Source organism: Dendropsophus ebraccatus, chromosome 8 (genome assembly GCF_027789765.1).
Source record: "Dendropsophus ebraccatus isolate aDenEbr1 chromosome 8, aDenEbr1.pat, whole genome shotgun sequence".
NCBI lineage: Eukaryota > Metazoa > Chordata > Amphibia > Anura > Hylidae > Dendropsophus > Dendropsophus ebraccatus.
Genome location: NC_091461.1, coordinates 30,544,726 through 30,571,548, shown reverse-complemented (window position 1 = coordinate 30,571,548; position 26,823 = coordinate 30,544,726). Strand labels below are relative to the sequence as shown.

The window sequence follows — 26,823 nt, the reverse complement described above, 5'->3', positions numbered from 1 at the left end:
ATGTGCTGTCTTTCTAACAAAAGTAGTAAGTGTTGATAACTGGGCATCATTAGGATAGCAGTGGTGGTGGATTGGGTAGGTGAGTATAGGTGCAGGATAAAGCATCCATGCTTTCTTTGTGTTTGGTAAGTGTTTGGGTAACAGTTTAAGCACGCTTCATTGTCACACATAAGACTGGCTTTAGGTTGGTTGTGCCCTATTAACATGCCTTCCTCTTATAGTGTATGATAAATAGAGATGAGTGAACTTCGAGCATACTCGAGTCCATCCGAACCCGAGGTCACACACCCTAAGGCCAGCACTAGCCACATGCACTGACCCTGTCCCACACCACATGGGTCTGAGGGTCTGTGTACCCACCTAAAGGCTTTCATATGTGTTTCTTTGGTTCTCTGTGAGGTGTTGTAATCTAGTAAAATACATTCTACTAGAAGAGGACAATACCCCAATAATAGTTCATGCAATGAAAATTTCACTGAACCTGTGCCTCCGATTATTTATATATATTTTTTTTCTCTAATCACAGATGTATATGGTAAAGTCACCTTGAACCTCCCTTTAAGTTCAGACACTTCTAATACTCTTAACATCCTTGTTTACATCCTCCTGCCTGATGGTGAAATGGTTGCAGATACTGCGAAATTCTTTGTACAGAAATGTTTCAAGAATAAAGTAAGTTTTTGTTGTGTAACAATAGTCATTTCTGTCATTGACTACTATATATGGATGACTCCATGCACAGTACATCTAGCAGTGATCTGTGTGTTAGGGCTCTTTAATAAGGAGAGATAATCTGCCAATTTGGCAGATTATCGGTCGGTGTGATAAAGACAATGATCAGCTGATAAAACGATCGTTGAGGTTTATTCCAGCCTAAAAATCATTAACCGCAAGGCGCACATCTCTGTGTAATAGTGATGTACGGCCAATGGCTGATGACTGGGTAAAAAGAAAAAACATGCATCTCCACGCTCCCCAGTGTCCTTCTTGCTTTTGCCCCATGCCCGGTCCAGCAGCCGCCATTGGTTTTTCTGAAGTGACAGGCTGCTCAGCAAATCACTTCAGATTACATTCTGTTTTGTTGGAAACATTGGGTCAGCATGTTGTTCAATGAATACATACCACAGAAATAACTTTGGAACAGATATGAACATACAGTACCTCAACTCAAGGAGATGAAGCCATGGTTGCCAAAGCCATTCCTGCTAACTTTTCCTAAAGGTATTGCACTAGTGACTAAAATCTGCTGGCAGATTGCAGTAGAATTAATGTTAACATAAAGGGGGACATTTATGAAAACTACCCCACTGGTGTACGCCAGAAAGAAGGCACCAATTCACATCTTCTCCCTAATATACGCCAGCCGTATCCGCAAGGCGGGGCCTTCTCTTGTGCCTGGTTTATCATGATTTATGTCTGCTTGCCTGAAATCACCTAAGGGCCTATTCCATGGAGCGATAATCGGCCGAATCGGCTGATTATCGCTCTGTGGAATAGAGACAATGATCAGCCGATGATTGAGTCATCGGCTGATCGTTCATTTAGGGGCAAACGTAAAATCATCGGTCACCGACTACACATTGCTACGTGGAATAGCGGTGCGTGGCGGGCGACCGACGATTTAACAAACCATACATTACCTCACCAGGCTGCAGGGCTTCTCCTGCGCTTCTTCTCCCTATCCCGCGCACAGCAGCAGCTTCGGGGCGGCCTGTCTGAGCTGATCATGATTGGCTGAGCGGTCTGTCAGTTTAGACAGTGTAGAAATATGTAGAAGACTGCACTTCCGTGGCGGTGGTGCTCGAGGTGAGAAAAATGTTCAGATATTAGGAAAGCCCGGCACTCACCAAGTAGATTATGCTTCTTTATTGTAGTGTAGCAAACATATGGTACAAGGACGCGTTTCAGCCAAGCATGGCCTTCACCCCTAAGCTGATGAAGGCCATGCTTGGCCGAAACGCGTCCTTGTACCATATGTTTGCTACACTACAATAAAGAAGCATAATCTACTTGGTGAGTGCCGGGCTCTTCCTAATATCTGTCAGTTTAGACAGGCCGCTCCAAAGCTGCTGCTGCGCGTGGGACCCGGGGAGAAGAAGCACAGGAGAAGCCCTGCAGCCTGGTGAGGTAATGTATGATGTTTAACAACAAGGGCTGCAAGGACATCTGTGACGATGTCCCTGCAGCCCTTGCTAAATTATTATCGGGCCGTGGAATAGGCCCAGTAAACGAGGCGCTTGTTTACATTATTGATCGGGCCCCCATCAACCCGTGAAATAGGACCTTTACTAGTGTCTACTCAATCATTCTAATCTGTAGTAGTGAACAGGTAGATTAGGTTCTATAGAACTGCCCCATCAGGTTACTGGACCATCCCTAGTGGTTTTATCTTTATTTTGAATATCTTAATTTGTAACTTCTTTCTAGGTGACCGCTGGGTTTTCCCCCAGTGAAGTCCTTCCAGGGTCAGAGGTGTCTCTCCAGGTTGAGGCAGCTCCTGGGTCTCTCTGTGGTCTGAGGGTGGTGGATCATAGTGTGGTGCTGATGAACCCAGAGAAAGAGCTGACTGCAAATAAAGTAAGTGATAATTCCATTTACAATAGAGAAAGTGATAATTCCAGCAGATTTCCTAGAGCTAACTACTCCTAGGGTGAAACAGCCCGCCTATAGTACTTCATTAGCGGCACAGACCAAACACTCTAAGCCACCCTCTTTTAAGACCAGTTATTTTTAACTCCAGAATAGTAATAGTCTCCTCATTTGCTCATTATCTGTTCTGCAACAATTACCTTCCATTTGGCAGGACTATATTCTTAAAGTGTTACTGTCATTACAATTTTTTTTTTTTTTTTTGCAGAAATCAATAGTCCAGGTGATTTTAAGAAACTTTGTAATTGGGTTTATTAGGCAAATAGGCCATTATCTGCATTCAAAAAGACTTTCCCCAGCCCCCCCCCCCCCCTCCTCTCTCTCATTCACTGCTCATTATCAGGAAATCTCAACTGTTTTACATCAGTCAAGCCCTGTCTGTTCTATGAAGTGGGAAGGGGGGAGGAGAGAGAGATTAGTCAGCAGAAGAGAGCAGAGAACAAAGGGTTACACAGTGGGACCTGTGTGAAGATGGTATGTAGAGACCAGAGAGATAGCCTGTGATATCGCTGTAAATTAACTCTTTGTTGTCCTGTTTTGGTGCCTCATCTCCCTTCACCCCTCCCCTCTCCATAGACAACAATGAAGACGGGGGGAGAGCTTCAAACTGCTTTTTCATGATAAAAATGCATTTTTCGGCTAATAAACCTAATTACAAAGTTTCTTAAAATTGCCTGTACTATTGATTTCTGCAAAAAAAATAATAATAAATAAATAAAATAATTAAATGACAGTGACACTTTAAGGATCATTTTTAGGCTTTGTTTTCACAACTACTTTTTTAGGCCATGTTACCTTTTTGGATGGCTGTCATTTTGGCACCAAAATACAGCCGTATTATGCAAATTATGGCCATATTTGCAGAATACTGCTGTTGTGGTAACATAAACCTATATAGTTCTTACTTGTGAAAATCTGAAAGCTTTATTTGACAAAACAACTAGTCTCCTTCTCTCTTACAGACGTGCAATTCACAGCGGGCAACCCTCTAATATATCTTTATGCATCAATCTATCTATCTATCTATTTATTATCTATCTATTATCTATATATCAATCTCATATCTATCTATCTATCTATTTCCCTATCTCCTATCTATCTATCTATCTATCTATCTATCATCACTCTCATCTATCTATCTATCTATCTATCTATCTATCTATCTATCTATTATCTATCTATCTATCTATCTCCTATCTATCTTTCTTTCTATCTATCTATCTATCTATCTATCTATCTATCTATCTATCTATCTGTGTTTTCCATTACTAGAAGTGTGCTAAGTAATATACATTACTGTACACAGACCAGGAACAAGTCCGTATAAACAACTGTTGTATTTTATGTATTTTCCATCTATCTTTACAAGGTTTTTTACCTCTTCTCTTCCCTTGATTCTGGATCATATGATCATCGTGTCCAAGATCATAAGGAAACATGTGGATTTAGCCCTTTTTTCAGCAGCCACCGCCGCCCTAGAAAACAAAATAAGCCTAGTGATACTATGGATGTATACAGCCTGTTTAAGGTAAATAACATGAACCCAGTATTACACAAAATATCAGTGTACAGATCTTAAAGGAAGCTGTGAATACCATAGACATTGCGGAGTTGCAAATTTATTATAATGCTTAAAAGAGACCTGTCGCTGGCAGGTCGCCGCCCAACCCCCCGCTACAGCCCCGGATACTTACCCCATCTCGCCAAGTCCTGCTCCTGTAGCCGGTCCCGGGATGGAGATATCCCCGTCGGAAGCCCAGCGTGCACACTGCTAATGTGAGTCCGACCGACGGCCATGGAGAATGAATGGAGCCATTCCTTCTCTATGGGCATCGGACTCATCTGTGCAGTGCACGCTCCGGGCTTCTTACAGGGATATCTCCGTCCCGGGACCGGCTACAGGAGCAGGACTTGGCGAGATGGGGTAAGTATCTGGGGCTCTAGCAGGGGGTCGGGTGGCCTTCACCCCGACATGGGGGGTGACAGGTTCCCTTTAATGTAGATGCATTGTGATGGATAGGCATCATATTCTAGAAAGGCCACCAACTCACTTGCACAGTGAAATCTCAGATAAAATATATAAATGTAATCCATGACATCTAAGCTGTTAGATTGTTGTGGCTTGCTCTGTCATCTGATCACATAGAGCCAATTGTCATAGTAGCATAGGCCCTAACAAGGATCCCAGGTTGCCATGTATGAATACATTAGGTCCTTCCAGAGGCAGGCTAAATAGGCTAATGCTGGCAGGACAATAGTCATTACAAGGTTAATGTGTTAGCACTGGGCGATGACAAGGGCAGTAAGACAGATACCACACAGACAGTGAGCCCTAGCTGTTCCCACCCACTTTCCTTGCCTACTTGCCACGGACAGCCCTAGGCGGCTGCGGACAACCACAAAAGTGGTCCCTGCTCTGTAACAGGTGAAAATATCAAATAAGGACGGACAAACACAATAATTTGGGGTCAACAGTCCAGGTTAGCAATGGAGGGCAGGAAAGGTACAAAATCGCCAGGCAAAGGAAGGGTCAAGTAAACAAGCAGAAAGGTCAAAGCCAAAGGTAAATTCACAGACAGGCAGCAGAGTAGGAGCTGTAACAGAGTAAGGGCCCTATGCCACCGGACAATTATCGTTCGCATAATCGTTAACGATTAACGAGCTCAAACGACCGCTATTGCGAAAGACCTGAAAACGTTCACTCATTTCCATGGAACGATAATCGTTATGATTGTATTTGTGATAGTTTTTTCTTCGCTATTTCTTCGCTATTGCGTTTGTATCTACTGCGAACGACCAAATGACGTCTTATTCAATGCGAACGTTTTGCGAACGAGCAACGATAAAAATAGGTCCAGGTCTTATAAAGCTATCAACGATTTCTCGTTCGATCGTTAATTGTTAACTGCATTTCAATCAAACGATTATCGTTTAGATTCGAACAATTTAACGATAATCTGAACGATAATCGTCCGGTGGAATAGGGCCTTAACACTCAATGGCCAGCATCTAACTGCTGGAGCGTCTGGCTTTTATAATAGACCAGAAGCCCATTCCATAACCTCATTGAACCAACCTCCTGAATCCATCTATGCAAGTAAACCCTGGCTGGCAGAGGCATCTGTCAGTCAAGAGAACACAATACTGAGCAGCTGAAGGAATCCTGAGTAGCAAAGAATCTAGCAGCAGGGTAACTCCTTCACTGCCAGAACTCTGACGGACAGAACGGGTGGGGCTGAACAAACAAGACAGATCCCTGTTAAGACAAGGCTCAGGAATCAGCGCCTTCTCCACAGCCTGAACTGAGGAGCGCAAAGGCACAATCCTGACAGTATGTGGTATATTATACAAGTGTTAACTCTTGTAGAAAAAAAAAAAGCAAAAAAGTTTATTGAAATATTTAACAATAAAAAAAAAATCCTAAATATTAAAAGTAAAAAATAAAATAAAACTACCCATGTATTATATAAACAAATTGCAATAAAAAAATAAACATAATTGTTATTGCCATGGCAGTAAAAATCTAAACTATTAAAATCTGTAGAAAGGCTAGAAAGTCATATGTACCCCAAACAACTCCCTTTGCTTAAAAAAATAAATAAAAAAAATCACAAAGTATTGTTTTATCCCCTTAAAGAGATTTGTAAGTAGGTTTATGTTGTCCTATATTAGGCTGCATTCACACGTTCAGTGTTTTTCCCGGTCTGTGATTGTGGTCCGGCAGCAACCTCCGTGATCCGTGCAAAACAGTCCGTTTTTCATCTGTTTTGCATCCGTTTTGTATCCGTGTCCGTTTTTTTCATGGATCTGTGTAAAGCATTTTAAATTACATTGATTACATCACATCCGTGTTTTTCAAGGATGAACACGGATGTTACATCCGTGTACATCCGTGAAAAACACGGATCTCATTGATTTCTATGGGGAATCCTTTCCGTGCATCTGTTCCGAGTAATGACATGTCCTATTTTTTAACGGAACGGATCACGGATCCGTGAAATCACGGAACATCTGAATAGCCCAATAGAAAGCAATGGGCTGTAAAATTGTCCGTGCGCACGGATCCGTGAGCACGGACAACTTCCCGGAACGTGTGAATGCAGCCTTAGGGTAGCATAAACTAGTGACAGAGAAGCTAAACAGACGGATGTATCAATTACATTGTTCTATGCAGTTGATCCAGAGATATCCTCCTGAATAACGTGGACAATAAGTAGTCGTGCTTGTGCCCAGTAGTCCTATATATTCATGAGGAACAGAAAATTCTCCTGTTCCTCCCACCAACTGCTGGTTGGCAGTTATGTATCCATTCTGTGCATAGGCAGTCAAATGTCAAACAGCAGCTGCGTTTTATTTTAATAGATCTTACAATTACGCATGCTACGATATATAATATGTTTATTTGTTTATTATTTTTACATGTTTTATTCGTAAAATGGGAAAGGATTTAAACCTTTATTGGGGGGAGGGGCATATTTTTAAAAACTTTTTTTATTTATTTAATATTTACATGCAATCATTAGATTACATATACTGGTAAATGCTATGTCATAGCATAGCACAGATCAGTGTTATCTGCTATCTTCTGGTAGAGCCTGCCTGTGGCTGAATCCATCGGATGAGCGAAGATCAGACTGCAAGGAGATATGCAGTATACCTCCGGCAGTCAGGAAATTCAACCAGGACCCCTGGAGTCACACTGTGGGGGTCTTGATTAGTAAGTGACAGGAACACAGTGAACGCTGTAAATAGGAAACTCAACCCCATTCCACCCTATGAAAAAACAAGCCCCCATACAGCTATGACAGAAGAAAAAAAAAAAAACATACGAGACTTGGAAAACAGCTATGAGAAAATACCACCACCAAAATTTGTCTTGTGTGTCTCTCTCTATATATACTGAATATATATATATATATATATATATATATATTGACTGACAGACTACTTTTGCTCTTACACACAGGGTTTGCGCTTAAAGATAATAACAAGTGCAGTCATTAAGAAACCTCTGGTATGTCCTTCATATCGTCAGCAAGATTGGCGTAGAAAACGATTAAAAGGATTTAGGCATTCAACATTTACTAGTTCTGGTAAGTTTATTACAAAATAAATAAATATATATATATATATATATATATATATATATATATATATATATTATTATTATTATTATCATTATTATTATTATTATTTATTTATTTTTTCCCATGATTTTGCAAGTCAGTGAATGGAAACTATCTTGTTTTATTTGGTTTGAAAATTAAGTGGAGGCATAAAAGTAGCTTTGCTCAATGCAGTGTGGACATTTTGCATGTAAACCATCAATACACATAGGAACATAAAAGAAAAAATAGAAGCACCTAATCACACCATTTAAAACAACCATGGCTTTTTCTATCAGGGGCATGTTTAAACTAATGCCATATAAAAATCAGTTTAGCCACTAATACCACCATACAGAGACTATATGGTGACCAAACAGAGGTACCTGCAGAATATTATAATGGGTAATATAGCACTAATCAAAGCAGGGGTGTAGCTAGGCTTCACGGGGCACCATAGCAAAAAACTATAAGGGGCCTCCCTCCCCTACGTACAACACAAAGCCCTGCATATAGATTCACAAGAGTGACTGGCAGAGCAGAGAGGCAATGGCCCATTAGGAGCCCTTATGGTTAAATACATAGATGAAGGAGCAGACCACCTTCCGCTTAACCTCTTACGTACTGCAGTGTGTAAGTGACCCAAGGTTCAGAAGACAAGAGATCTTTGCTTTACTGCTGGTGCATTGATAACCCCTGAACTACTTGATTGCGGCAGGTAGCTGAGAACAGAAGTCAGAGGTTATCAGTGCAGTGAAGCAGAGATGTCTTTGTCTTCTGCTTGTCAACCCTTTTTTGTGTTGCAGCATGTAAGTAAACATTGGGTCACTTACACATTGCAGTACATAAGGGGTTAAGCAGAAGGACACAGGATGGCTCTTACCTTCTTCCCCGGGCACCCCTTTTGCACAGGCCCCATAGCAGCTGCCTTCCCTTCCTCTATGATAGCTACGCCACTGAAACCAAGACAGAACACATAGAACTCCTTTGCAGATGGAGTTTGGAGTAGGATCATCAGCCATCAAAAGTTAAGATGAGTCAAGGTGCTGTGATCCCCTCCAATTGTTAGTTATAGCCGGGTGAAGTGTGCATTTCTGCATTTCACTCTCTGGCGTTATGAGCAGTGTGACTTATTACAGAAGATAAGATCCAATATTGTCCATGCGCTACAGAGTCGGGGAGAGAATTGCAGTGCTGTGCACTTCACCTCACTATAACTAAAGTTTGGAGGGGGACCCCGACCCCAATCTCATGTCAATGTCTTGAAAACATCAATCTTCAATAAAGTATTTCACCTTTTCGCATCTTTTCATGTGCTGTTCAGTATAATGTTACAGTATGTAAGATGTCACTTTTAGTATTCTCTTACATTTTTATGCTCGCGTCTCATTGCCTCTAAGGAAGTGGATTTATCATGCCTGTCATTGACCCAGGGTATAGAATAAATAACATTGTGGTGCTAGAAGAAGAAGAAAAAGAAGAAGAACCATCAATAGAACCAAATAAGCCAATAGAGCCAAAAGACGCTGAAAGAGTAAGAACATATTTCCCTGAGACTTGGATTTGGGAACTTGTTGCTGTGGGGTAAGTTGTATTCTAATGACCATTATTTAAAGCGACTCTGTACCCACAATCTGACACCCCACCCCCCAAACCACTTATACCTTCGGATAGCTGCTTTTAATCCAAGATCTGTCCTGGGGTCCGTTCGGTAGATAATGAAGTTATTATCCTAAAAAATAAACTTTTAATCTTGCAGCCCGTGCCAAACGGGAGTATCTGTGCCCTAACTTTGCACCACCCCTCTGTCTCTCCTCCCAACCCTCTTCATAGGAATGCTCCAGGCAGATTGTCTCCTATTCATCAGCTGTGTGAATACTGCACATGGGCTGGATCGTTAAGCACATGTGCAACGTTCAGCATGGAGAAAATGTTCCAGCGGCATTCCTCATGATGAAGAAGGTGGGGAGGAGGGACGGAGGGGTGGTGCAAAGTTAGGGCACAGATACTCCCAATTGGCACATGCTGTAAGTTTAAAAGTTTTTCTTTTTTTAAAACAATAACTGCATCACCTGCCGAACGGACCCCAGGACAGATCTTGGATTAAAAGCAGCTATCCAAAGGGGTAAGCGGTTTGGGGGGGGGGGGTCAGATTGTGGGAACAGAGTCACTTTAAAGGGAATAACCAACTTGGCTATTGTAAAGAACCTAAGCTTGTGCAAGTTACGTTTTATCTGCTCTGATTCTCTGTATTTGGTAACAAAGGGTCGTCTAGACTGAATACAACGTAACAAACTCTGTATTAGTTCTCTACAAAACCCATTCATATTTCAATGTACTGTATATCATGGTGTGCAGTCTTCATCATGCTCATGATCATTTTAATAAACCTTGTCTACTAGTGACTACATTGAGTTACTTTTTTCACTAAACTTTTCCTGGGAAAATTATTTTATATCATTTTTTATCTAGAGAGTCTGGCAGGGCTGATATTCATCATAAGGCTCCGGATACCATCACAGACTGGAATGCAGGAGCCTTATGTCTGGGACCCAGTGGATTTGGTCTTTCTCCTTCCTCACCTCTACGAGTTTTCCAGCCATTCTTTGTGGATCTTACCCTCCCATACTCTATTATTAGAGGAGAGTCATTTACCCTCAAAGCTTCAGTCTTTAACTATTTGAAAGAATGTATAAAGGTAAATAAAGGTGTTATGCTAATAGCTGCTGCACACCTGGGAGGAAGGAGAGAGGCAAGGACAGTGAGCCATAATGTTACCCACCCAGCTATCCCTACCTGTTTGGGTTGTCACCAAGTCAAGGGTCAGAACCAGTCGGGCAGGGAAATATAGAATCAGAACAGAAAAAGTATAGCCAATAGCAGAGGTCACAAAAACAAGACATGAGATACAGAAGGACACATTGCCATGTTCAACTGAGACTAGTAGCTAACAATCAGGTGTGGGTTAGAAACCTATTTATGTGATATCAGAAATCCGCCCCAGGCGTGATTGGACCAGACACTGATATCTCAGCAATCACAGAAGAAGGAAGGATGTCAATCACATAAATAAAACTAAGGTTAACTGTTAGAGAACCAAAAGGAACTAAGCAGGGGAAGAGATGGGTGTGGTGGAGAATCAATTAACAGAGCAGAGAGAATAGAGCTGTGTTCAGAGAGCGTGCAACAAGAAATCTAAAAAGCATGCTGGACATGCCTCCTGTGCCATACAGTACCTTATGTCCAGAGGATATTGGAAAAGTCTGAACAGGTGTGGAAGTTACAAAGGATTTGAAGGATATTCTGCTGGCCAATCCAAGCATGAAATATGTTAAAAGCTGGAAAACCTGGGTAGTAAAATGAAGATCTAGCATTAGTCACTTATGATTGTACATATTGTGTTTTTGCTGATTTTAATACTTTATTTGCTAGGTGAACACTGCCCTGCAGACTACTGATGAGCTAGAAGAGAAGCCATGTCCTGACTGTCAGTATAGCAGCTGTATCTGTGCAGATGAGAGCAAAACCTTCTACTGGAACCTGAAAGCCACCAAACTGGGTATGATAGGAAACTATGCTTAGCTAAGTGATGTCACAAATATGATCCTTTCATCAAGCTTCAAGTGAGCCAAACCTAAGCTAGTATCATAGGATGGAAGCTTTATAAATTTGCCTTGGGTACAGTACATTAAGTCAACCTCATTAAGTGGCCTCATTAAGTCAACCTCTACTAGGACACATAGATGTCATAGAGAAGGATCCCTCACTACAGAAAAGCTAAAGCCATTCTGGCAAACTCAGATCTGTCATTTATTACATAATTGCCCACTTATTTGACTAGATGCCATATATTAGTATGTTTGTGGAGAAGGCTTTAAGTTTTCCTCGACAATATCAGCTAGTATTTTTAGAAGTCTGGCCTATAGCAAAAGACTGGTTTCCTTTTTTGGCCGCCTTGACACCACTTTTAGGGTACAAACCCACTTGGCGGGTCTGCAGCGAGTCTCCATGCTGCATTTTTGCAGCGAGACTCGCTGCAGATCCCGGCCCTATACTTTTAATGGCAGACAAACACGCAGCAGGGATGTACATCCCTGCTGCGAGTTTGTCTGCAGCCCACCCCATTAACCCCCCGGCCGCCGGAGCTGATACTTCACCTGATCCCGGCTCCGGCGGTTCCCGATGTCTTCAGCAAGCCGGAGCGGGGACCAGGTGAAGTATATGCTCCAGCCAGCCGCCCGCAGCCCCGGCTGCCCGATCGCCCCCCCCCCCGCAGCCCCGGCCGCCCGATCGCAACCCCCCCCCCCCGCAGCCCCGGCCGCCCGATCGCCCCCCCCCCCGCAGCCCCGGCCGCCCGATCGCACGCCCCCCCGACCGAGCGGCCGGGGCTGCGGGGGGGCGTGTGCGCGATCGGGGCTGCGGGGGGGCGTGTGTGCAATCGGGGCTGCGGGGGGGCGTGTGTGCGATCGGGGCTGCAGGGGGGCGTGTGTGCGATCGGAGCTGCGGGGGGGCGTGTGTGTGATCGGGGCTGCGGGGGGCGTGTGTGCGATCGGGGCTGCGGGGGGGCGTGTGTGCGATCGGGGCTGCGGGGGGGCGATCGCGCGCGCCCGGGGCTGCGGGGGGGCGATCGGGCGGCTGGGGCTGCGGGTGGCTGGCTGGAGCATATACCTCACCTGGTCCCCGCTCCGGCTTGCTGAAGACATCGGGAACCGCCGGAGCCGGGATCAGGTGAAGTATCAGCTCCGGCGGCCGGGGGGTTAATGGGGCGGGCTGCAGACAAACTCGCAGCAGGGATGTACATCCCTGCTGCGTGTTTGTCTGCCATTAAAAGTATAGGGCCGGGATCTGCAGCGAGTCTCGCTGCAAAAACGCAGCTTGGAGACTCGCTGCAGACCCGCCAAGTGGGTTTGTACCCTTAATGATAATATAAAGAGATAAGCAAACATGCTGGTTCAAGCCAAATGTATCAAGTGACCTGGGTGTATATAGACCCAGGTGTCCAGATGCTCGGCTCAGTTGCGGTCTATTAGTTGTCACGGAGAGCTGCTGGAGCAGAAAAGAGGTAATGTAGGCTTAGTGGGGTTAGTCAGGTAGGCGATTAGGTTCATCAAACACCCAAAAGTCCCTTTAATAACTAGTAGTTTGTCAACGTGACTGATAAAAAGTAAATTCCATACAATATACCAGTATTGTACAGAAGAATATACTGATATATAACTATTAATAGTCAGTTTTATCCACAGCTATCCAAAAGCCCTTTTTAAGACTAGAAAAAAAACAACAAAAAAATCTGCTATACAGTATTGTATAGCTCAGGAGGCACCAGAGGGGATTGTGTCCACTGATCCCCCAAGCATTGACCTTTTGCTGTCTCAGGGTAGTGAGAAGGGAGTGGCAGAGGAAATGTCTGGTCTGACTGGTAGGCTGACTGGACCCACATTTTAGAAGGGGAGAGATCTGGAGCACTGACTGCAAAAGGCCGTGGTGTGGCCAAGGTGGGGCATTCCGAATGGTTCCACATGTGGTCCCTGGAGCACCTGCTCGTGGTGATGTTACTTTGTATGCTGAATGTATTTATTGCATTGTGCAAGGCTAACTAAATAAAAAGCATTTGTGGTTGTCCTACGTTATACGACATTTGGGAATAGCTGCTTAACCAATCACTGGTTGAGACAGGTCAACGCTGCAGGCAATGACTAAATGAGAGTCCACTGTCTTGTGTCAAGATGCAAACAGAAAGCAGGAGCAGGGGATACGAGTACAGGTTTTAACTATTTATTGCAGCCTGGACACTCTTACAAGTAAAAAGGTATCTAAGGTAACCCTTTAAAATTATGACATACTCATGGTCTTTAGATGGTGTTTTCTTTATATGAACCATTTTTCACACAATATACTCTCTGAATCCCTTTTCAGGAGAAGTAAACATTACTGTAAGGACAGAAGCTGTGGACACAAAAGAATTTTGTGGAAATGAGATTCCTGTTGTTCCTAAGCAAGGCAGAAGTGACACCATTGTAAAGACGCTGCTCGTACAGGTGAGGGTGCGATAACTGCACACAACATTAGTTGAAAATTTATTTTACCTTTGTTGTGCATCATACCTAGATTTTTCTAAATCTAATTCAAATATTCAATATCCATGTTTCTAATTTACTTGGGGGAAGCAGAGTAGATTGTGGGCACCCTCATCACTTAGGGCATATGCACTGCCAGCCCATGACTTATTAGAAAAGTAGAAAATACATTGTGGTGTCTTACCACGGGTGTTGCTATTGGTTACACCCTTCGCAAAACTTGTACTTTTAAGTGTAAGTGGTAATGTAGCAGTACCAGAGTTTTACCACTAGATGTCGTTGTTACTAGTATGTATATCTAGATATTGCACAGCTGTAGGAACTAAAGGGTTATTGTTTTGCTTATGTATCACATGGATCTGTACACCAATGACAGTTCTTTTCTTTCCTAACCTATCATCTCTCTCTTTACTTCTTTGCACACACTCCTCACCCACTCACAGCACAATGTACACATGCTGTAGAGCATGGGTCTCCAAACTGCGGCCCTCCAGCTGTTGCAAAACTACATTTCCCATCATGTCTGGACAGCCAAATCCAAAGCTTTAGCTGTCCAGGCATGATGGGAGTTGTGGTTTCGCAACAGCTGGAGGGCCGCAGTTTGGAGACCCATGCTGTAGAGGAAGTGTGAGGTCTTTTGCCTTGGATTCTGTAGGGGAAGGACGCAAGCTAAAACACTCCCTACAGTAGTCAAGTTGGGCCCTGGCTCCTGCCAGGTCCCCAGTCCAAGTTGTGGTCTAGACGTAGAGCACATGTACCTAGACACAGTTTCTCTTCAAGTAACCGTATTCCACACTATGCAGTGTTAAGTCACTACTAGAGAGGACAAGACAGGGATCATCCTAACCCACACCGTGGACAAAGATGAACACAGTGCAGGACAGTAGCCACAAAAAAAGTAAAGGAATTGATCTGGATAGAGCAAAGTTGCTAGAAGCCTATGAACTCATCAGAGAACTCTGACCGCTCTGCTCAACCCAGGTAACAAGGTCTGGGGCTTGTGTCACCCTCTAGGACGGGTTACCCGACACTGGTGGGCAATAGGTGGTGCAAAGACCAAAAGAGTTAAAACACGGGCACAAGTATTTTCTCTACTCTCAAGTATTCTACTTATTCTACCTCTGAAGTTCCGGCAGAGCACAGTACTACTTGGATTGGGACTCTTTCGACATCCTCTTCTCTACTCTTCTTATCCTTTTCTACCTCTCAGCACGCAACCCAGCAAGAATGGCTGTATCACCCTTTCAACTCTCAGTACAGATCTGTTCCTGTCTAAAGTATAAAGTAACTTATCAAGACGAAAGTGTACTGCATTTTACTGTATCATTTATTTTCACAGTAAACAAGATTATATTTATTTTAACGGGACTCTGTGGTTCTTCACTAAACACTGACACAGTAGACACAGCTTCCTTGGGTTATCTCCCCTTTCTGTGGGTGGCAGTACCAATAGTCCGGGTGGGTCACTACTCCACTCCGGACCACCGTCATAATTGCCCAAGGGACCCCACACACAGCCCGGCAGGTTACTTTCCAAAGGGGAAAAAGGTATAGCCAGCCCGCTAAAAATAAAAGCAGGTGTGCCATCATACCTGTGTGTGCAATCGGCACTGGCATCACGACAAAGAACCAAAAGGCAGGGCTATGCCTCGGCAAACCACTGCACCTGTGGAGTCACACTGTTCCAGCTAGCCCGTGACCATCCGTCTGCCGCTGCTCACCACCACCTACACCGCGGCTGTCACCACAACATTATAATGGTCAAATGTTTATATTTCAACTGTATATAATAAACTCTCTACATGCCAGTCAAAGCTTAAAGTGTCACCTCTGTTATAACTTTAAAAATCTAAATCAACAGTAGATGTGATAAATGTGAACAAAAAAAAAAAGTGAATGTGAGTGGCAAGTTTGCTTTATTTCACATTAACTGTTGATTTAGATTTTGAAATTTATAGCGACAGTGACACTTTAACACACACACACACACACACTAACTGGGTCCCATACATATGGCTCCTCACAATTATTTCACCTTCCATTTTTCTAAGAACCTGTGAAGAATGAAAAGTGGAATCTGGTTGCTAGGGGCAACTAAGACAATTCTACTTTACACCAGTTTAATAAATCTCCCCCTTAGTTTGTTATTTTTATTCATAATGCAAAATTATTTAATCGTTTTTGCTTTTCTCAGCCTGGAGGCATCCTGGTTGAAAAATCACACAATTCTCTGGTCTGCCTCAAAGAGGAAGGTAAGGGGATATAAAATTATTTAGAAAAGGTGCAGTGAGCTGCAAGGAATGTGCAGATGGTAACAATGGGACAAGTTGGGACAGCAGCAACTAAAGGACCCTTTGCCCTCGGAGCACTTCCCTGATTGCCAATGCAGTGTAATTGATGGAGTGCATTGGTGATGATAGTCTTTATTCTGCATTGTAGAAAGTGTAGTCACAGTTCTGAAATGCTCCACTAAGGGTTTTCACTTGTAGTTTCTCAGTGGGTGACAATTTACAATTGCAGGAAGCAGGTGGAGACGTGAGAGAGACTGTGGAGACGTGACTTGACAGCCACAAGCACTAGTCCCAGTCTGAGGACCTCCCCCGCCAGCAGCAGGATATATCACTCCTTCTCAGAGGCATTCTCAGCTCCTCTTATTAAGGGTGCATGCACACTGAGGAAAATAGGAGGGAATTCCGAAAGCAATCCCCGTTGTGGACTCAGAATTCCGCCTGCCTCAGTGTGTCAATGTTATGTATAGGGTGCCTCCGCTCTCCGCTGAAAGAATTGACATGTCAACATAACATTAGACACCGAGGCAGGCAAAACTTCCGCCTATTTTCCTCGGTGTGCACGCACCTTAATTCATTTTCTCTACAAGTGGAGAGGCCGGCCTGTATGTCATTCGGCACAGACGCTGTACAAGACTCCCTCTCTATTGGAGAATTTGCAGTAAACTCCTTAGGAGAAGCTCATTAGGAGAAGCTCCCTATTAACCACACTTCCTTCCTTTCCATAGAGAGGCTGGATCAAGGCAAGCTCCTCCCTTCCCTTAGGAAAGTTATCTATGAGCATGCGTGTGTGTGTGGGGGGGGGGGGGGGGAAGCACATGGCATAAATTGTAGCCTCTCCCGTGCCTTACCCCTTTCCCTAGACCATGCATCTGTCACTTCCCAGTATGCCCAGTGGAATGATGAACAGTATGTAACTTTTGCTTCTGACACAACCAGTGTGATCTAAACAAGGCATCACAAGTTGGCTCACAAGGCATCAGCAAGTTTGTCAGCCTACCCCTATAATGCTGGTCTCTCTTGCACCATCAGCGTCCCAGGAAGGAAAATACTCGGGCCGTATCCCGGCAAAGTAATATAGAAAAAATGGAAATGGATCCCACAGCTCCGATAAAATCATGGATTAAGGGTTATACCCGAAACGCGTCGGCACGATTTTTATCACTTTGTTATTTTTTATTTATGTTTCAATAAATTTTCTACATTTTATCGGAGCTATGGGATCCATTTCCATTTTTTCTATATCACGAGTTAGCATTGGCATTTGGAAAATTGAAGAACACTAATATGACATCTATTAGTATGAATTATTATGGATGAGCACATGTTAATGTTTTAATTGTAAGATTTAGTTAGTACGATAATAAACATTTTGCTTTTATGTTTTAGGCCAGCCTAAAGTGGAAGAGATTTCACTGAAGATCCCTAATAATGTTCTTAAGGATTCTGCAAGAACTCATATCTTAGTGTTGGGTAAGACCTACATGGATCTCCTCAACAGGACCTTAATTAGAAATATCTAGGTTCTATATAGACAAATATTTATTGGCGCAAAATGTCCTGGTATGTCTATCGACCTCAGTCTTGTACCATATTACATGTACTGTACAAGGTCATCAAATTAAAGAGTTCAACAGCTTTATGCTAATACTCTAACTTTCTATAATATATTTGGGGGAAATTAATTTATTGCCATTTTTGGAAGAAAAAAAGTCACAGATTTCAACACACATGTAGGAAGGCGTGGATTAAACTTTAATTGAGGTTTGTGTGTTCATATTTATGTGAATTTCGAGACTGCACGGACTAAACCAGACCTAATGGTGCTTACATAGGGCCCTTTCATTCCTGTCCTCCTTCTTCCCTGCAACAATCTGGGAAGAGATCACCAATAAATTTGGGATCCTTATTTGCCTGGATCCTTTAATACCAGAATTACATACAACTGTTATTTCTTGCATGAAACCTTTGACCCTGCAGGAGACCTCATGGGCTCAGCTATGCAGAACCTTGGTCATCTCCTGGCCATGCCGTATGGATGTGGGGAACAGAACATGGTTCTCTTTGCTCCCAATATCTTCATCCTGCAGTATCTGGAGAAGACTCATCAACTGAACAATGAAATCCAAAGTAAAGCCAAGAACTTCCTGGAGAGAGGTGAGAAATTTTGGCACTCAATTGGTTCATGCATAAATCATCACAAATCCTAACCCTCCAAAGTAGGTTATTACAGTAGTTACATTACAGACATATAAAATGTGGAAACTGTGGAGCTCTGTCAGCCCGGCGATACAATCACCAAATAACAATGGGTTTCCAAGGCAGCTGGGCATTTTGTAGGCTCCCAGTCCTACCATGTAAATGCCGGTATACACACATAATACTATGATAGTTTTACAGTGATTCCATACCCCGGACGCCTGCAGCTTGTTCTGCCGTTCATATGGTTGCTGCATACGGCGGAGATGCATCCGTTTTCTAGCTTCCCGCACCGTATGCAAAGTTTTTCAGCACCTGGCATTATAAGATGATCTCTGACTTTTGAGAAGTGGGTTAAAAAGTAGTCTTATATGCAGGACAATGCAGTAATTCCTTTAATAATCAGCCATTTACAATCTTTCCATTTTTCCATTTGCCTCCTTCCACCTTCTTTTTGTTCCACTTATTTCTCTATCCATGCATAACTCTCTTATTGTACTGATTTATTATACATTATATAAATTTTCTGGTTCGCACAGGGTATCAGCGTCAGCTTACATACAAACATGATGATGGATCATACAGCGCTTTTGGAAAGAATGACAAAGAAGGAAACACATGGTTAGTGGATTTGTCTAAATTTGTATTTGCAGTGTATGAGATCACAGGCAACTTTGAATGTGGTTAAATTCTCATTTTTGAATAGAAGTAAGGTATAAATGGTTTCATGACAGGAGAATTTATATAGTGTTTAAGTGGTGCTCACTGATGGTCTTTATGACAAAACAATGTGTATTTTGTCATGGTTACTATTGTATAGTACATACGTTTCTACAGGTTGACTGGATTTGTAGTGAAGTCCTTCGGAAAAGCTCGACCTTATATCTTCATAGATGACACTCACCTGAACCAAGCCTTCTCATGGCTGAAGAATAACCAGCAGGACACCGGATGTTTCCGCAATGTGGGGAGGCTTTTCAATAACGCCATGAAGGTAGGCTGAGTACAGAGTAAGGCTATGTTCACACAACGACTTTCTAAGGCCGTTATTTGATGCTCAAAATAACAACCATTGTAAGTACCAAACAACAGCTGTGGTTTAGCATATTTCAATGGCCATCATTGAAATTACGACTGATAATTTGAGTACAAAGTCAGAGATAGCCCTTGTGGGTGTGTCTTTAATTAAAAGGTCCATTGATTTTAATACGAAGGACAGTAAAAAGGACTGTAAAAAAAAGTTCTATGTGTTATTAACTTAAAATAACGGCCCCAAATTAATAACACAAACATTAATTCAACGTCCGCTGGGAACAGCGGACATTATTTTATACAATTTGTGAACCATAGGCCATTGTTTTCCCTAGACTTCAATTATAATCATTAAAGAATTAAAATATCATTATTTTACAGCGTAGGTACATGGCCTAAGGGAATATTCTCACACTGCAACTGCTGCATGAGACCAATGGCTGCTTTGTTTTGCCTTTAATACCACAGCAATTATGTGGCCATTGGCGACCATATGCAAGCATAGTCCAGGGTTGTCAACCTACTCTTCAATTTTTTCAAGGTAACTGGACCAAAAATCACAGATAAATAAGCCACATACAGTAGCTGTGCAAAGAGTTATTGCTGTGTGGCTGACATTTTGTACTGTGACTTTCAACCCTGTGCTTTAAAGGAACACACATGAAGCCCCCCTATAAATGACGCCACACAATTTATTGGTTAAAGACTGCATTCAATAAAAAAAAAAGTAAACTGTAATAAACACCATTATATCAGCATATGATTCCCATATAAATACAAGTGCAGAAATATTAGCAATATCACAACAATAAATAAGAGAAAGACAGTTGATTGTGAGCAATATCTGCCTTACCACCAGCTGCTCTCACCAACCCATGGACGTTAGAAAAATCACAGACAGGGACCCCATATGATGGAATATAACTGTTCATCTGATGTATGTCTGTTTTCTTATACACCTTATTGCACAACCATAGACCTTCAAGGGTCCCCTTCTATCAAACTCCTCTCTCCAGGTAAAAGGGATATATTCATTGTGGCTACTTAGAAAAAAGTAATGTAAATCTTTAGCCCATTCTACTCTTCTACATCCTTCCCTTAACGTTTCAAAAAGTTTTATTTAGAAATTTTTAGATAAATTTTTACATGTGAAGAAAAATAAACCGTTTACAGTTTGCATTGTACAATTCAAATGAACCAAGGTGGTAATAGTATATCAATATGCATATACATTAGGTGTATTTGTATATAAATTATATTAATCAAGTAAATAAGTAAAACAGGAACAATCCAGCTATATAGGTTATTCTATAAAAGTTATAGATCGTATTGATGAGACCATTGGTGTCTTATTCGGTCTTGTCTGGTTGTCACATATATATATTATTGTTTCTGTACACGGTATAAACCGCAGATAGAAAACAAAAGAAAAGGAACATATAAACTTAAGAAACATAATGCAGGTATATACATTTTAGGAAATCATCCTAAGAGGAAAAAAAAAAATGAGGTAAAATGAGTATCATTGATTACGTGTCCGACGTCACATGGAACTTACTCGATTCCCAGAGGTGCCATTGAGACATGAACGTATTGGTTGTCCCCCTACCATATGCTATGTATTTTTCCATTAAATAGACATGGCGTATCTCAGCTAAGATTTCTGATGCAAGTGGTGGTGCATGAGATTTCCATTTCCTGGTGATAAGTATTCGGGCTAGGGTCAATATTTTACAGATCAAAGGCCTATGTTTTACTGGGATGTGTGATATCTCTAATGATAACAAGGCCATTGCTGGAGTCAGGCGAAAGGGGGTGTGTAGGATTTCTGATAAAATGTCTGATACTTGTCGCCAAAAGAGTTTCAGGTATGGACATTCCCATAGTAAATGTAGAAGCGTGCCCACATTCCCACATTCTCGCCAGCAATCGGCTGATGTTTCAGGATACATAAGATGTAATCGTTGTGGAGTGAAATACCAATGTAAACGACATTTGAGAATATTTTCACGTTGTTGTGCGCTTATAACTGATTTTAGTGACCAGTGGAATGAACATTGCCAATCTTGATCTGAAAAGGTTGTGTGAAGCATATTTTCCCATTTCGAGATTGAAGTATCTTTAGTAAACATATCGAAGCCTCCTATGTGATTGTATATTGGTTTGAGGCCTTTCAGAGGTCTGTTGAGTTGAATTATAAACAGTTTGTTCCATTTAATGGATTGTTGAGGGGAGGGAATTAAGAGGTGTCGGAGCTGTAGGTAAAGGAAAAATTCCTGTCTAGGGAGCGAGAATAGTGTTTGAAGTGATTGGTAATCTCTCATCACATTTCTGCTGAACAGCTGACCTATTGTTGTTATACCCCTATCATGCCAGCCCTGTATCTGCGTATGGGAAGAGGTGGGAAGTAAAGCTTTTAGGTTTATAAAAGGTAAACAAGAGGTGATTAAGGTGCAAGGGAGGCCATGTATTTCGTGGCACTGTTTCCAACATTTAAGACTAGCTACCATAGGAGGCGATAGAGGTGGATTAAAGGAGGATGGTCCCCACACATAGGAAATCAGAAGGTCTTTCAGATCCATGCCGCATATGTCTCTTTCTAATTGTACCCACGGTTTGTCAGTATCGTTAGCCCACCATGATTGTAATTGTTTAATAATTGTTGCTTGATAGTATAAATGAGGGTCTGGAAGGCCAAGACCACCCATGTTTGTCGGTTTAATGAGAATTTTATGGGCAATTCGTGGTGAACGGCCAGCCCAAATGTATTGGGATATCAATATGCGTATGGATTTGAAAAAGTATCGTGGAATAAAAATAGGCATTGTTTGAAACAGGAATAGTAGTTTTGGTAGTAAAAGCATCTTGAAAGCGGCTACTCGGCCTATCCATGATGTTTCTACTTTAGACATCTGGGAAGCTAATTGATTAAGTTCAGATAGTAGTGGTGGGTAATTATTTGCAAATAGGAGTTTAGGATTTTTGGTGATGATGGTACCTAAGTATTTAATGGAGTCCTCCTTCCAGTCCAGCTGGAACGAGAGCTTCATCTTGGCCAGGTCCCCTGAGGAAACATTAAAGGGTAAAGCTTCTGATTTTTGTGCATTTAGTTTGTAGTAAGACACATCACCAAACTTTTGGAGCAGTTGTAAAGCTCTTTCCAGCGATGAAACCGGATTACTAAGCATGAGGATGACATCGTCAGCATATAAGGAGAGTACATGCCTGCCACCACCAACAGCAATACCATTAATCTTGGGGTCTGAGCGGAAAAGTTGGGCTAATGGTTCAATAGATAGAATGAATATTAGTGGGGAAAGGGGGCATCCTTGTCTTGTCCCATTCGTAATTGGAAAGGGAGGAGACATGGCTCCATTGGTGAATATTTGGGCAGAGGGATTCGAGTATAGTGCAGTTACACATTTAAAGAACTCACCAGTGATCCCCATACGGCGTAGGACAGCAAATGCATATTGCCAGGCTATTCTATCGAACGCCTTTTCGGCGTCTAAAGCAACTAACACTGCCGGAATTTTAGAAGTCGAGATGTGGTGTGCTATATTGATAACCTTTCTAGTATTTTCATATGCTTGGCGGGATTTAATGAATCCCGTTTGGTCGCTGTTGATGATGGCAGGCAGCACAGTTGCCAGTCTATTAGCAAGTAGTTTTGCGTATATTTTTAGGTCGCAGTTTAGCAATGAGATCGGTCTGTAATGTTTGGGTTCATCGCTAGGTTTGCCCGGTTTTGGTAATGTGACTATCAAAGCACGTTGGTTTTCGTCAGGGAACCTGCCTGTATCACGGATTTTTTGGAAGAACGTTAAGAGGTGGGGAGCTAAAAGTGGGAAAAAGGATCGGTAGTATAAGTTTGTGAGGCCATCTGGGCCAGGGGATTTGTGGGCGGGTAGGGATTTAATGATTGATTCTAATTCCTGTATAGAGAAGGGAGCATTAAGTTGTGAAAGATGGTCAGATGAAATATTTGGAAGTTGAACTAAATTTAGAAAGGCTTCTATTTGGTCTGGCACTGGTTGTGTGACATTAGGGTCATCCTTTAAATTATATAATTTTTCGTAGAATTTTTGAAAGCATTCAGCTATTGCTGAGGGAGTTATCAGTTTACTTTTAGAGGTAGGGTCTATGAGGAATGGGATTCTTGTTTTGGCATGTTGAATTTTTAGTCGTTGTGCCAGTAATTTGCCTGCTTTATTACTTTGCGAATAGTATAAACGTTTGAGTTTCCTGAATTTGTATTCATAGTCTGATATCATGGCGTCTCGTAGTCTGGAACGCAGGGCTTTCAGTTCCATGGTGGTAGTATGTGATTGTAGGCGCTTATGTAATTTCTCTACACGTTTAATTTCTGTTAGTAGAGATGTAATGGTTTTCAACTTTTCTTTTTTTACTTGTGCACCAAGCTTAATTAGGGTACCGCGGACTACTGCCTTATGGGCATTCCAGACTACTTCCGCTGTTACTTCATCGTTAGCATTATGCGCAAAGTAATCAATAAGGGTTTTTTCAACTTCTGTTTTGTGTGTCGCATGAGATATGAGAAATGTGTTACAACGCCATAAAAATGTTTTTGGAGTGTTTGTTTGTTCTGACATAGAAAATGAAATTGGGGAGTGATCTGACCATGTCCTTGTTTCAATCTTAATTTTAGTAAAACAAACTGACGATGGGAGATCAGCTAGTACCAGGTCGATTCTGGAATAATTATTATGTACCTGAGAATAATAAGTGTAGTCTAATTCATTCCCATGGAAAGCACGCCACATATCATATAGTTCGTGTTCCCATAGAAAAGTATCTAGAGATGGTTGATGTCTTGTAGATTGTGAGGTGGAGTCTCTTTGTAAGTCCGGTACAATATTAAAGTCTCCACATATGACCACATATCCTTTTTTATGTTTGGAAATTAGTCTTTGGATTTTTTTTTATAAAAAATAATTGTTTCGTGTTGGGTGCATATATATTGGCGATGGTGTATGTGACATTATTAAGAGTGCATACTATAATGATATATCTACCTAACGGGTCGCATATTTGTTCGTGTATAGTGAGTGCCACTGTATTTCTGAAGGCAATTAGAACCCCTCTACTTTTAGATTGGTAGTGTGCTTGTATAATAGTTGGGAAAGCCAAGTTCTTACATCTATGAGCATCTGTTTGTAACAAGTGTGTTTCCTGAGCACAAAGAACATCGCAGTCAAGCTTTTTGGCTTCTGACCATAGGAATGTTCTTCTTGCTGGGGAATTTAGACCTCTTACATTGTATGATAAAAAGTTAATCACCATTTAACTCTATAATATACAAGCTAGAACAATAGTAATCAATTGTCGAATGCACAGTACCCTCAGAGTGCACCATGTGACGTCGGATGTTGCAGCAATATTCCTCAAAGATAGCTGGAGTAGTACCTGCAGTAAAATAGAACATCAAACAAAAAAGATTACTGATAACATTAACCAGGAAAACATAAATGCCGTTTAAGGGCATCCAGAACTCAAGAAAAAGAAAAATAGCTAACATCAGGTTAGCTCGAAGTATCAAGGGGGGTAAAAAGTTCAGCCAAAGCCGATCCGATTGGAACAGAACAGTATCATTTTAGGGCCTTTAATGTAGGATATTGGATGGACCTCAGTCTTTAGAGGTGGAATGCCATTCACGTGGTATCTTCTTAGGAGCAGGGTCGGGACGTGAGGAGTCAGTGGCGGAGGCTGCTACCAGGTTCCATGCTTCTAGGAGTTGTAGGCCGTCCTTTAGTTGATAAATCGTAGATGTGGTGCCATTCCTGGTAACTATGAGACGGTTCGGATATCCCCATTTGTAAATTATATTTTCTTCCCGAAGAGTAGATGTAATGGGGCCTAGTGATCTTCTCCATTGTAAAGTAGCCGCTGAAAAGTCTGCGAAAACTGAAATGTTTTTATATTTGTCGGGGATTGCTTCTCTCTTTCTGCAGGCAGTAAGAAATGATTCTTTGATATGAAAGAAGTGTACTCTAATGAGTGTATCTCTTGGTATATCTGATGAGAGGTGACGAGGGCGGGGGACTCTGTGGGCCCTGTCAATAATTAAGTCTCTGTGAGTACAGTCTGGAAGCATTTCTTTGATAAATCTTTGAATGAAATGTGTCAGTTCTGTAGGAGAGACCGATTCTGGGATGCCCCTGAATTTCAGATTATTCCTTCTTGTTCGGTCTTCCATGTCTGTGATTTTATTTTTTAATTGTTGTACTTCAGCTTCCAAAGATTGTTGAGCATCAACAAGTGAATTGTGGGAAGTGGCCATGTCCTCCATTTTGTTTTCGATCTGGTCTACACGCTGACCAATGTCTAAAATAGCTGCTTGAATAATGGCATTTTTCTTTTCCATTCTCTGATCAAGAGAATCCCTCATAGCAGAGAGCATTTGTTTAATGGAGGAATTTGTAGTAGGTGATTCATTAGCAGGTAATGCATCAAAACAGTCATTATTCTCATAATCCTGATCAGAGTCCATTGAAAAGTCATTAGTTTGTTTGGATTTCTGTTTAATTGGGCTCTGCATGATGGGAGAGTTACTGGTAGAGCTGCTGTGCCCATAGGAGTTGTCATGGGGCCGTTTGTGCTCTCCCTCTGCAGCATGACTGTGCTGAGGGGATGATCCCTCCCCTTTTCCTTTTTCAGTCTGGCCAGACAGTATAGCATATCTGTTTATCGTATGTTGTCCCCTGTCTCCCGATGTGGAAGATGATGTGGTTTTAGCTGCTTTTTTATTAGCAGAGTGTCCTGGGGAGGCTTTGGAGAGTGTGTGCTGCAGTCTCTCTGAAGCTGTGTGTGCCGGCGCGCGGTCCCCGCTCCGGGAGCCGGCGCCATCTTGGCTTCCCCTCTGCTGCCGGTTTTCATTAAATTTCGGGGCTTTCCCTGTCTCTTTCTCCCGATTTTGCATTCTAGTGGTGATCTAGGGTGTCTCACCTCTCTTATTGTGCTGTCGCTGATGGTTAATTTGCGGTCCAAGTCGCTAATTTGGCTGAATGAGGCCGGAGCTCCTTCTCACACAACCATACGAGTCGGCAGCTGGCCACGCCCCTACATCCTTCCCTTAAAGTTGACGTCCATTGAAACCAAAAACTACGGGACAAGCAGCTGGTAGGGGTACATAATAAAGATGGTATACTAACCGGTCCCGGTGCCCCTGCAGCGCTGCATCAGCAGGCTCCTGGACCCCGGTAATTTTCTCTAGGCTTCGGGGTACATAACGACCAAGCGGGAAATAGCCCGCTTAGCCAATTAATGATTGCAGTGGTGTTCTGCCCCAGTCATCAGCCGGGGTTGTGATGTTGCAGAAGAGAGATGGAGGAAGCTGGTGAGGGTCTGGGTGCTGTGGGGGCACAGGGACTGGTAAGTATACTTTCTTTATTATGTTCTCCCACTCCCTGCCCATACTAAATATTTTTTCATTCGCCAGACTTCTCCTTTAAA

At 42.3% G+C, this 26,823-nt stretch overlaps 1 protein-coding gene across 2 annotated transcripts in view; it reads left to right on the top strand.

Moving 5' to 3' along the window:
* Nucleotides 1–26,823, top strand: part of LOC138799205 (alpha-2-macroglobulin-like) — a 60,187-nt gene that overhangs the window by 21,023 nt on the left and 12,341 nt on the right. The window contains exons 14-26 of one of the 2 annotated variants that reach the window (XM_069980089.1): nt 527–672; nt 2,428–2,577; nt 4,019–4,177; nt 7,616–7,742; nt 9,188–9,338; nt 10,227–10,452; nt 11,187–11,313; nt 13,671–13,792; nt 16,026–16,083; nt 17,509–17,592; nt 18,100–18,276; nt 18,858–18,939; nt 19,156–19,312. In XM_069980089.1, the coding sequence (XP_069836190.1) occupies nt 527–672; nt 2,428–2,577; nt 4,019–4,177; nt 7,616–7,742; nt 9,188–9,338; nt 10,227–10,452; nt 11,187–11,313; nt 13,671–13,792; nt 16,026–16,083; nt 17,509–17,592; nt 18,100–18,276; nt 18,858–18,939; nt 19,156–19,312 (1,766 nt within the window). Of the gene's footprint in view, nt 1–526; nt 673–2,427; nt 2,578–4,018; nt 4,178–7,615; nt 7,743–9,154; nt 9,339–10,226; nt 10,453–11,186; nt 11,314–13,670; nt 13,793–16,025; nt 16,084–17,508; nt 17,593–18,099; nt 18,277–18,857; nt 18,940–19,155; nt 19,313–26,823 lie in introns of both variants that reach the window. The other variant, XM_069980088.1, reaches the window with a different exon arrangement.